This window comes from Phragmites australis, chromosome 9 (assembly GCF_958298935.1).
Source record: "Phragmites australis chromosome 9, lpPhrAust1.1, whole genome shotgun sequence".
Classification (NCBI taxonomy): Eukaryota; Viridiplantae; Streptophyta; class Magnoliopsida; order Poales; family Poaceae; genus Phragmites; species Phragmites australis.
Window position 1 is genome coordinate 22581693 of NC_084929.1, and position 11523 is coordinate 22593215.

Sequence of the window (11523 nt, forward strand, 5' to 3'; positions counted from 1 at the left end):
GCCGAGCTCGAGCTTCATCTAAGCCTGCCTTGAAGCTAGAAGGGCAAATCAGCCTGGCTCAAGCTCGGGTTGTTGGCAGCCGTACTCCAATATGCTCCTTCCCTTCTTTCATGGGAGGGGCATTCACTAATTTGCCACCGATGATCCCAGTGATATCTTATTTGCCACCTTGCTCTATATACATAAAATCAGGATAATTTGTATGTTATCGTCAGCAGCAATGTAGTGATACCTGAGCGATTATCTCTCTACTGTTTGGTTGCACCGCAAGGCTTCTTTCCGTGTGCCGCCTCTTCGGGCCCCTCTTTCCGTGTGCCCCCCCACCCAGCGAGTTCCTTGCCCTTCTGCCCTCGGCGCCGCGCCCATGAACCTCGCCGAGTCGCCGTCGCCGGCCCCGTCGTCATCAAGCGGCAGCGACGACTTCGCCGCGCTTCTCGACTCGGAGCTCGAGCTCGCCTCCGCCGCGGACTCCGCCTCCCCTGGCGACCCCTTCGCCTCGCCCACCAGCGACGACGAGGACGAAGAGGAGTTGGAGGAGGAAGAGGATGTGGAAGTTGAAACCCTAGAACAGAACGGGTATGCGCCGCCTTTACACCCCGCCCTCCTCTCACTTCACACCAAACTTATCGCTGGGTTTGGCTGCTTCTCCTATGCGATCAGAAGCTTGTACACCACGCGCCTTGTAGAGTTGGATGACCGGTTTCGGTGTATGAGTTGGATGAACATCTTTGCTCCAATTTGAGCTCATTAGGGCTTCGTTTTCGATTGGGTAAAGCAAATTCTTGAGGATTTTCGCTTCTGTTTTACTTGCATTGTGGGGAGTTCGACTAGGGGGATCCTAGTTAGAACAGATTTGGTGAACTGGGGGAATTTTTCTGGGGTTTACTGGGGTCTGTACTGTTTGCGTACAAAGCACACCACTAAATCTTATTAACCGGTGAGTTAATCATTCGATGAGGTCAATTTGTGAATTGATATTCATGGAAACAATAGACTCTAACATTTCTCTCTGTACAATTGCTTGTAAGGTAAAGCCATCCATTCTTCGGTGTTAGCTAGGTTGACGTATTGGTTAAGGGCTTGTTGTCCTGGTTTCATCTTCAGCTTATGGGCTTACAAGCTGAAACTTGGGCATGACTCAAGTCCTTCAACCAGAAACCCTCCAAAAATAATCATAAGCTGGTGTTTTTTGTGTTTGCTAGCTAAAGCCTCCATAATTTCATTTATTCGAGAAGCTTCAGCCTAGACAGATAATTCAGTTGCTTTTAGTGGATTTTGTTCTGTGTCGTGCCTGTCAACAACGGCGTGGCAAGCTGCAGTGGGGCTGTGCAGGAGGCGGGAAACCAAGTCCAACAGCAGGCGGGAAAGAGCGCTGGTGTTTTGGGCTGAGGCCGGGATGTCGAGTTGTCGAGTGTGTTGACCCACAAGCTGGGTAAGCGTGAGTTATAGAAGAGAGAGGAGTGCTCTATCTGGGTAGAAAAGATGTAATCGTCCTCCCCTTTCTATTACTTACTCTGGAAGCCTCCCTCTTGTTTCTGGTTCGTTCCCCAAAAATATCGATGATATTACACTTGTATCAGAGACAGGCTTCGATCCATGAAATTCCCTGGGGATGGTTACGGCTTCTTTGGAGTGGCTGTTGTAAATCCGCTACCCAGGTTGGATCAGCTCGGAGAAGAGGTCAGTATGGCGCCCTACAAACCCAGCCAGCAAGCCCGACACATCGTCGGTGTCATGTTGGAGATGGAGAAGAAACTGCTTGAAGCTTTGGACAAACTTACAGAGAAAGTGGATACTCTTAGCGTCACGGTCACTCCGCAATGTTCGCAAGTGGAACAAGTGCAAACCAAAGTGGATCTTGCTATGAGCCCACTAAGCGTGGTTCAACAAGAGCGGGGTCATGTTGCTCGTGCTTTGCAGACTTCCTCATATGCAGCATCATCAGCACAAGCAGAGTTAGGCATAGCAGGTGCGCGTCCAATTGCCTCACCGTCGACGCACATTCCTGGTAAGATGTTTGTACAACTATCTACAATACCCCTTCATTCTCCTGAGTATCCTGATGCATCTATGCATGATGATGGTCGATATAGGGGTGATGCTCATGCTAGGTCTCATTGGATGCCAAAGATGGATTTCCCACGTTTTGATGGTACTGATGTGAAAATTTGGATAGACAAATGTTCGGCATTCTTTCAGTTATATCAGATACCTGACACATTTCGCGTCATTGCTGTTTCTATGCATCTCACTGGGAATGCAACTTACTGGTATCAATCTTACAAGCCTACTATAGTCATGCCGAGTTGGGATCAGTTTGTTGCTGCTGTTATAACTGAATTTGATCTCAATAACCACCGTAACAAGATGATGGACATGGACCTGCTGGTTCTAAACCAAGTAGGCACTGTGGAGGAGTATAAGCAGAAATTTGAGCAGCTTGTTTACAACATCAAGCTGTATGACAATACAGTGAGTGAAACAATGCTGATTTCTCAGTTTCTATTAGGTCTCAAAGAAGATATCAGATCTGCAGTAGAAATACAGATACCGGAATCTATACATAGAGCAGCACTTTTAGCTCAAGTGCAGGAAAGCCTATTAGAAAGGGGTAAGAAGTACTCACTTCCTAAACCATCATCTGCAAAACATGGCTCAATGCCTGTTAAAGCTGACAGTAAACCAGCACTACCTCCTGGTGGTCTCTGGAAAGCCAGACAATTGAAAGAATATAGAAGGTTGCATGGCCTTTGCTTCAAATGTGGTGATAAATACAGTCCTGCTCACAAATGCCCTCCACTGGGTCAGCTGAACACTACTGAGACAGATACTTCAGATAAGGGAGGCATTTTATCAGATGACATTCTCGATGTATTGGAATGCAACTTCTTACATACTGCTACCGAAGAAGAGGCATATCTATCTCTGAATGCTATTTCAGGCACACAATCTAACAAAGTGGTTCAACTAAGAGCTCTAGTACGAAATCAAGTAATGCTCATTTTGGTCGACTCTGGCAGTTCACATACTTTCCTGAACTCTGCATTGTTAGACGGTTGCAGTACACTCCAACTGAGACCAAACCAATGACAGTTAGGGTGGCTAATGGCAATGTGATAAAATGCACACAAGAAGTTAAAGGATTGGAATGGTGGATTCAAGGCCATACCTTTCAAACTGATGCTGAAGTTTTGGAGGTGGGAGCCTATGACCTGATCCTCGGTATGGATTGGTTAGAACATCATAGACCTATGACTTGTGATTGGCTCCTAAAGTGGCTGGAATTTCGGTACAAAGGCTCCCTTATCAGGCTCCAAGGAGTACCACCTCCATCTTATGGTAGCCTAGCTGAAATTTTCTCGAACACGCAGGGGAGCTACGCGTCATTGTATTAAGAAGAAAGAGTGACACAGTTTATAAGGAAAACCGGGCCCGAAAACCTTAACATACGCAGTAGTACAACCCGCGGAGCCCAGCTCACGAGCAAGATAAAGAAGAAAGAAAGAAACCCCATAACAACTGGACGACGAAGGTACGGAAAGCAGCTACAACCCAGCAACCACACAATAAACAACATCCACACCGAACAATGCTACACCGCAAGTAACTATGCCCAGCTAGCACCTCGACCAGGACACCCCGACAACTCAACAGGCGGAGCACTGCTCCCACGCCTGACTACCCGACTCGGTCGACGACTCCCACGCCAAATCGCAAGCTCAAAGATGGATCCTGGGACGTCGGAGCACAGTCACTGTCGCGAAGAGCCGAATGTGATGGGAGCCTCACTGATCAGGAGAGGGTCGGAGCAACAATGGAGGATGGTGTAAGGAGTGCCGTCAAAAGCAACACGAAACAGCAGAGGGATTTTTCGAAATGACGTCTTCAGGAAGGTAGCGATGAAGGAACAGCCGTCACTCGTTCGGGAATCCAGACAGTGTTTTCACCTGAAGATATCCCAGGGGAAGCTACGCCATGGCACGGCACCTCTAGGGAGGTTGTGATGCTCGTGGGCGCCACTGTCATCGACATTGGCATGATGTCTGTTAGGGCTTTCGCCCTTAGCTTCCCCTACTATGGCACGACCCTAGAAGCCAGAGGCTCAATAGGTCGACCAGACCAATCACCTGCAAGAGAACAGGCAGCAACACAATAGGCCGAAAGCACGTTCGGGTGCGAGGCCCAGAGAGTAGGGAGAAGGGGAAAGAGAGAGTGGGGGAGGAGCGGGTGGCTCAGGCGTGCGACGCGGCCAAGCCGGCAAGCGCGAGGAGGGAGGCGGCGCGTGGAGAGAGAGGTGGCGCCTCGGGAGCAAGGGAGAAGAGAAACAGGGCCCCCCCCCCCCCCTTAGGGCAGCTCGGCTGGGTGCGGGTGAATGAGGAGCGGGGGTGATCGGGCTGGGCCGGAGGCCGGGAAAAAGGAGAGGAGGCAGGGGTACTTCGGGCCGGGCTGGCTTGGCCGGGAGAGAAGAGGAGAAGGGAGCCAGGCCGACCAAAAGGCAAAAGGGCCGGCCGAGGCTCTTTTTTTCATTTTTTTTATTCTTCTTTTTATGTATATGTGTATGTACATTGGTGCAAATATACCACAAAATGACGTCGTATACATCCATTCATAACACAGTAAGTGGCTCACATCTTTTTGGACAACATTATCAAATTGCATGGTGTGCCTCAAACCATAGTCTCTGACCGCGACAAGATTTTCATCATTTCATTTTGGCAAGATTTATTCAAGCGTTTGGACACAAGTTGAAACTCAGTTCTGCTTACCACCCACAAACGGATGGGCAAACGGAACGTGTTAACCAATGTTTAGAAATGTTCCTAAGATGTGATGTACATGATGTTCCCAAGCAGTGGGCTAAATGGTTCCCTTCAGCTGAGTTTTGGTACAACACCTCTTACCATACTTCACTCAAATGTTCACCCTTCAAGGCATTGTATGGTGTGGAGCCTTCCTATGGTGTGGTGCCTGACATGAATTCTACTGATAAAACTGAAGCCACTGATCTACTAGCAGAATGCCAAGCATTCAGTGATTTCTTGAAAGAGCAGCTAGCTCGTGCTCAAAACAAAATGAAGACTTATGCTGATGGCAAACGCTCTGATCGCTTCTTCCAGGTGGGCGAACAGGTATACTAAAACTTCAGTCATATGCTCAACACTCAGTGGTCAACTGGTCGTTCCCAAAATTAGCTTTCAAGTACTTTGGGCCCTTCAAAATATTAGAGAAGCTGGGTGCTACAGCATACAAATTAGAATTACTAGCTGGAAGCATGGTTCATCCAGTTTTCCATGTTTCCCAGTTGAAACCCTTCACTCCAGATCACAGTCCCATTTTCTCTGACCTGCCTGAACCTGTCACACTCGAAGGCAAGACAGTAGAACCCGAATCTATTATCACCAGGAGGCTAGTCAAAAGAGGAAATGCCGCAGTTACACAAGTGTTGATTAAATTATCTAATCTCCCTGAACCTATGTCCAGTTGGGAAGATTACTATGTTGTAAGGCAGAGATTTCCATGCCTGTCAACAACAGCGTGACAAACTGCAGTAGGGGCTGTGCAGGAGGCGGGAAACCAAGTCCAACAGCAGGCGGGAAAGAGCGCTGTTTTGGGCTGAGGCCCGGGTGTCGAGTTGTCGAGTGTGTTGACCCACGAGCCGGGTAAGCGTGAGTTATAGAAGGCAGAGGAGAGGAGTGCTCCGTCTGGGTAGAAAAGATGTAATCGTCCTCCCCTTTCTATTACTTCCTCTGGAAGCCTCCCTCTTGTTTCTGGTTCGTTCCCCATAATATCGAGGATATTACATTCTGTTCGGCGGAAATAAAGCCATCCTGTCTATTGAGATAATTAATGGAATTCTCATGGGCTTTGTTTCTCAAAGACCTAATTCTTCCATTTCAGGAGCAAAATATAAAAGAGAATCTCAACTGGAAATGTGAATCCTAGACAATCTGAATTCCGATGTAAAAAAGCCTTCCAGTGCTCCTAGTTATTATATTGTCCATCTTTGCCTTAAAGTTCAAGTGTGGCCCTCGTACACTTTTTTTCTATGTAAACTCCCGTTACTTCAAAGACTCCTTTCCTAGCGTTTTCTCTGGGTCCTGATAGTTTCTAATTTGGCATGCACTAAAGTAGTAGGACACCTACTTGTCAGCTTAGGATTTAGTTTAATTTGATCTAAATCCCAACCCAGCCCTTGTCATCCAAACAGGCTGAGGTAGAATAAGTGGAGTCAGGCGCTAGGCGTGCAGCGGGGTTACGTAGCACTTGATTGGGGACAGGTGGCAATTAGGCGCTAGGCGGGAGGGTAGTGCCTAGCACCCAGGTGGCCTCCTTTTAGATCAGTGGTCAGGGTTGCACTTAGTTTTCGTGTTCAATATCTGTCCAAAAATGTGTTAGATCAATGATTCGCATGCAATTTCAAATTTGTAACATCGAAGGAAAATGTGATATTGATAGGATTGTAAATGGGTATGTACAAGACCATGGAGGCATTAGTGATAAAGAAAAGCATGTAAATGCATTGGTAAAAATTCTGCATCAGATGATTTAGATGCAATAGAACCTGTATTAAGTGGGGTATCCTTTCTTGTTAGGTAGCAAGAGCATTTAGTTATCATTGAACGATAATGATGGGCAGAGCATCCTAATATTAGGGGAAAAGAAAGGGAAGGAAGAACATGGGATGAAGTTATGTTGAGTAAGAACTAATCATGATTTTTTTGTAGATTTTGTACTATGAATCTGACTGCTGCAACTGCATCAAAATGCAGTACCAAAAGGTGTAGAGTGGAGGAACAACACCAAGATCTGGCAACATCAGTTAGGCCTGACAAAGATACCACTGGTACGCTCGTTAGTCTCGTTTTGCAAATCTATCAGTAACTTTTAGCAGCTTAATGGGACATCGTATACGTAGTTCAAATGGTGGTGGTTCAGAATTAATTTTCATCTGTAGTCTGCATTGTGTTGGACTGTTGGTTGTCCCATTTATTTTCCGTTAGTCCCTGCCCATTCAAACATGGCCTTAAGTTGCACATAGCTATCTGGTTTCAGGGCTCAGTTTGGCTATCCTCATTCATATAATGTACCCTTTAGTTGCCCATCGGCGCTCTAACAAAAATACTTGCATTTTTGTGCTTTGAAAACCCGTTCGAACTGACCAGGTGGCTGTCCTTGTTTTATTCAGAATACAATATTACAAACCATTATCTGTGCTATATTTACATTTCTGGAATTTCTTATAAAAAATTATCCAGCTGTCTTGGGTCTATTATTATTATTTTAAAATGTTCCCCAAAAGTGTGTGAAGCCATCTTCAGCTTAGGCAATCATATCTTAACCATTGAATGTCCATGAGTATGATAGATGACATGTTAAATTATTGAATATACATTGTAGCAGGTTCGTCTAAAAATGTTGAGGTATGTCCACATCCTGGATATTTTGGTGGACTTTGCTTTCGATGCGGGAAGCCACAAGCAGAGGAAGATGTTTCAGGAGTTGCTTTTGGTTACATCCACAAGGTACCCTCAAACTGAATACAGCAAATAATTTTAGGGCTACACTAACATAGACCTCAGGAGTGTGTTAATGTTTTTGGGACTAATTTTAGCATTGTATGTCTAATGCATTCTCAAGTTTTCCCATTTATTTTACATTTCCAGTTGTCCTTGCACAGTGCCGTATCTTTGTAGGATTTTACAAATTTAGGAGAATTATTCAAATGCAGGGATTGAGGCTTGGTACTTCAGAAATTGACAGACTACGTGGCGCTGATTTGAAGAATTTACTGCATGAAAGAAAGCTAGTGCTTATCTTAGACTTGGATCATACACTGATTAACTCAACCAAACTCCATGATATTTCTCCTGCTGAAAATGAGTTGGGTATTCAAACTATTGCTTCAAAAGGTAATATTATCTCATTGTTATAACTAGCACTTGTAGCTATTTCTTTGCAAACTGTGATATTTTGTGGCCATGATCATTAGGTACCACCTCCAGTCCAAAATTGGTAATAGCATGTGACTATGATATGTTTGTTCAACTCTTTTCAAATTTGGCCACTAATATATTTGAAAGTATTAAAACTCCATGGGAAATGACATGGGTAAGTCTGTTATAATACTTTCACTACGATGTAAGTTTGCAATTTGTAACTATTACTAAAATTATGTTCAAAATTAATTGTTTTGGCTCTTTCAGAAAATGAAAAGTAAAAATGACATATATGGTTTAATTTTGGACTGGAGTGAGTACATTTTTCCTAAAAGAAGGAAGAGCCAACGTTTTAATGTAATCGAGCATTTCACTATTCATGGCATGCTTTTTGCCTGCTTCCTGAATAATGTTGTTTCTGTTACAGATTGACATTATCCAGGACTTTAGGCCCCTCTGCTACCATTTCGTTTGTTATTAGACAAATATATTTAATTGTTCAGTGCAGTTGGCATCATCAGTTGGTATTACCCATAAATGGACTTCAAGTCTTTTCTAACTTGATCCCATTTGGCAGAGTAATATCGGTCATCAGCTTTTATATGATGAAAGTAACAATGTTGTAACACTAAGTTCTAATGCATTCTAGTTTTTTTTTTTTTTTTTTTTTTTTTGTGGAAATGCTTATGTTCTTCCCTGTTGTCTTTGTTTGATGTACTTTGATCCTTGCTGAAACTATTGTTGCCTGTCCATGGTTATCATAGCTAGTGACTCACTTTTGTCCTAAATGCAGATGATCCAAACAGAAGCATCTTTACATTAGAGTCAATGCAGATGCTCACAAAGTTGAGACCCTTTGTTAATAAATTTTTAAAAGAAGCAAGCAATATGTTTGAGATGTATATATACACCATGGGTGACAAAGCTTATGCAATTGAAATAGCGAAGCTTCTTGACCCTGGTAACGTCTATTTCTCTTCGAAAGTGATTTCAAACTCGGATTGCACTCAGCGACACCAGAAAGGTCTTGATGTGGTTCTTGGAGCTGAAAGTGTTGCAGTGATACTTGATGACACTGAGTATGTAAGTGTTATTGTTCAAGGAATGTTATTGATTCACAATATACTACTATTTTCAGTAATTATGTGCATGTTCTATCTAATAGGAATCAACAGCTTAACTGGAAACATTTTTTAATAGAAAAAATATCAAGTTATTTGCCATGAGTTTATTGCTCAAGCTAGGTCATAATGTCGGTATACTTTGGTCACTGTAAGTTTTATTGGGCAGTTACTGCTCTACGTTTCCTATTTCCTTCCAACATATAGACTTAACAGTAGAAACATTCATCCTCATTTATCAAACATAATGATATTGCTTCAATGTCTAGGAGCTGATTCCTGCTTGTTATTTCTGGGTTAGAGTGATAATTTCTGGTTTTACTGTTAGTCATCATTCATGTGTATGAGCATACTGTGGTCAGCCTTAAATGTAGTTTTGTTTCAGGTCTGGCAGAAGCATAAAGAAAACCTGATTCTGATGGAGAGATATCATTACTTTGCTTCAAGCTGTCGCCAATTTGGTTTTGGCTTTAGATCTTTGTCAGAGTCAATGCAAGATGAAAGGGAGAGTGATGGTGCTTTGGCTACCATTTTAGATGTCTTGAAGCGCATACACACAATTTTCTTTGACTCGGTTGGTTGCTTAAGTACATGATTTATCAAATTTAATCTTTCTGTTTCTTTTTACTGTCTTTTCAGCACAGTAGACCTGAGTCTTGTGAGCACCAGAGCATTTGACGTCTAATCATTTGGCTTTATACTTCTCTTCTGTAGGCCGTTGAAACTAATGTTTCTTCACGGGATGTAAGACAGGTAAACCATTGGACGTGCAGTGACCCTGCATGTTATCTGTTACTGCTCCAAGAGTTATTTATGATATTTACAAATGAAGCATTGTTCTTTAGTGTGAACTAATTGCCATCACTGCTTCGTGGAATGTGGACAGCCCTACTCACTGTTACTCATAAAACCTTTATTATGGATGTGTTTAGAAGTAACAAAAATGGTAACATAAATAAATGCTTACTAGCAAATTCAGTTGTATTTATAAGTTTTTAAATGACTGAACTACAGGTTGTTAAACAGATCTGCTGTGTAATGGCTTATTGGTTTAATGTCTCGCTGTCTGTTTCTTATGTTTGTATGTCCCCTATGTAGGTGATTAAGACGGTACGGAAGGAAGTACTGCAAGGCTGCAAATTAGTCTTCAGTCGGATTTTTCCAAACAACACTCGCCCGCAGAATCAGATGATCTGGAAGATGGCTGAGCAAATGGGTGCTGTTTGCTGCGTGGACGTGGATTCCACAGTCACCCACGTTGTAGCTGTGGATCCGGGAACAGAGAAGGCCCGCTGGGCTGTTGACAACAAGAAGTTTTTGGTCCACCTCCGCTGGATTGAAGCCGCTAATTTTCGATGGTGCCGGCAACCGGAGGAAGATTTTCCTGTATCTCCTCCGAAGGAAAAAAGTAAAGACCACCAGAAGGAAACGAGCAAGGATAAAGAAAATGCTGTAGCTGGCCAGAAGAAGGATAAAGGCAAAGAAAATGCTGTTGCCACTACTACAGGTCCAACTGACTCATAAGCTATGTCTGACGTGCAGTGTAGGCGTTGCTACGCAACAATCATAGGTTTGGGCGATGGAAAGTTAGCTTTTCGCATCTGTTTGTGGTCCACGTGAAATTTTGCTGCTGATTTGAAACTCATTGGGCCTCAGACCATATAAGTTAAGGTAACACTACCGGAGTTCATGGCAGTTAGATTTGGTTATGATAGAATTTACTGACGTAAAGCTGGGCGATTATGTATGTAAACGTATTGGAGCTTGTACTTGCTTCTGTAGGTGCTGGTTCAGGATTGGACTGCAGGACCTTTTTCGTTATCGCAAATCGAACTCCGTAATTTCTAGGTGAAAATGGAGCACATAAATGATTGTGCACCGGAAAAGGTGCAGGTTACTCTGGAAGGCTGGATCCTAAAGAGCATAACATGAATTTGGTTCCATACCATATGATGTGAAATGCTAACTAGAATCGTTAGTCCTTTTGTTACAATGATAAAATGAATAATTCAGGCTATTCGTCTTGTCATCAAACGACCAAGAATCTTTCTTCTACTTTCCCGTGATTTCTGTGTGTGATTGACAGTGTGTCGTCAAACATGCATTATCCAGACTCTTGAGCCTTTCTAATCCAGACGTCTCATAATTAAAGTTTAAAGGTACCTAGAAATTGTTCCTATTCGAGGGCCCAAATAACATCTCTTCGAAGGGCAATGCTAGGCTTACGAACTTTCACATGTCTTGTACTAAGCAATGATTAGAAGGCTCAGAGCGAACGGTGGCTTAGATATGCATCGGAGCTTAATGTATATGGTTGTACGGCCATGTACGTCAAAGGTTGTATCTTTTTCCTGAAGAAGGGTAGTTAGGGTATCTCCAGTGGTTATCTTCAACTGCTATCTTTTATCTCTTATCATACTTCTCAAAAGATTATATTCTCAACTTTTCATACTTCACAATGTTTT

The 11523-nt window shown here is 43.4% G+C and overlaps 1 protein-coding gene across 6 annotated transcripts; it reads left to right on the plus strand.

Moving 5' to 3' along the window:
• The first annotated feature begins 269 nt into the window (after positions 1–269).
• Positions 270–10913, plus strand: LOC133928817 (RNA polymerase II C-terminal domain phosphatase-like 4). Of its 6 annotated transcripts, none has more exons than XM_062375306.1 (8): positions 270–576; positions 6726–6844; positions 7399–7523; positions 7730–7910; positions 8731–9020; positions 9444–9632; positions 9773–9811; positions 10157–10913. In XM_062375306.1, the coding sequence occupies exons 1-8, from the start codon at positions 365–367 to the stop codon at positions 10580–10582; spliced, it is 1581 nt and encodes a 526-aa protein (XP_062231290.1). In that variant the 5' UTR covers positions 270–364; the 3' UTR covers positions 10583–10913. The 6 variants fall into 6 exon arrangements, with proteins under 6 accessions (XP_062231290.1, XP_062231291.1, XP_062231292.1 ...); XM_062375307.1 differs by having other exon boundaries at positions 7402–7523; XM_062375308.1 differs by having other exon boundaries at positions 271–576; positions 6771–6844.
• The last annotated feature ends 610 nt before the right edge of the window (positions 10914–11523 follow it).

Excerpts from the sequence above, each read along its gene's own strand:
- LOC133928817 (XM_062375306.1), top strand. The coding sequence starts at position 365 with ATGAACCTCGCCGAGTCGCCGTCGCCGGCCCCGTCGTCATCAAGCGGC. Across the intron at positions 7,911-8,730 it reads TCAAACTATTGCTTCAAAAG|ATGATCCAAACAGAAGCATC; the intron begins GTAATATTATCT and ends TCCTAAATGCAG. Across the intron at positions 9,021-9,443 it reads TACTTGATGACACTGAGTAT|GTCTGGCAGAAGCATAAAGA; the intron begins GTAAGTGTTATT and ends GTTTTGTTTCAG.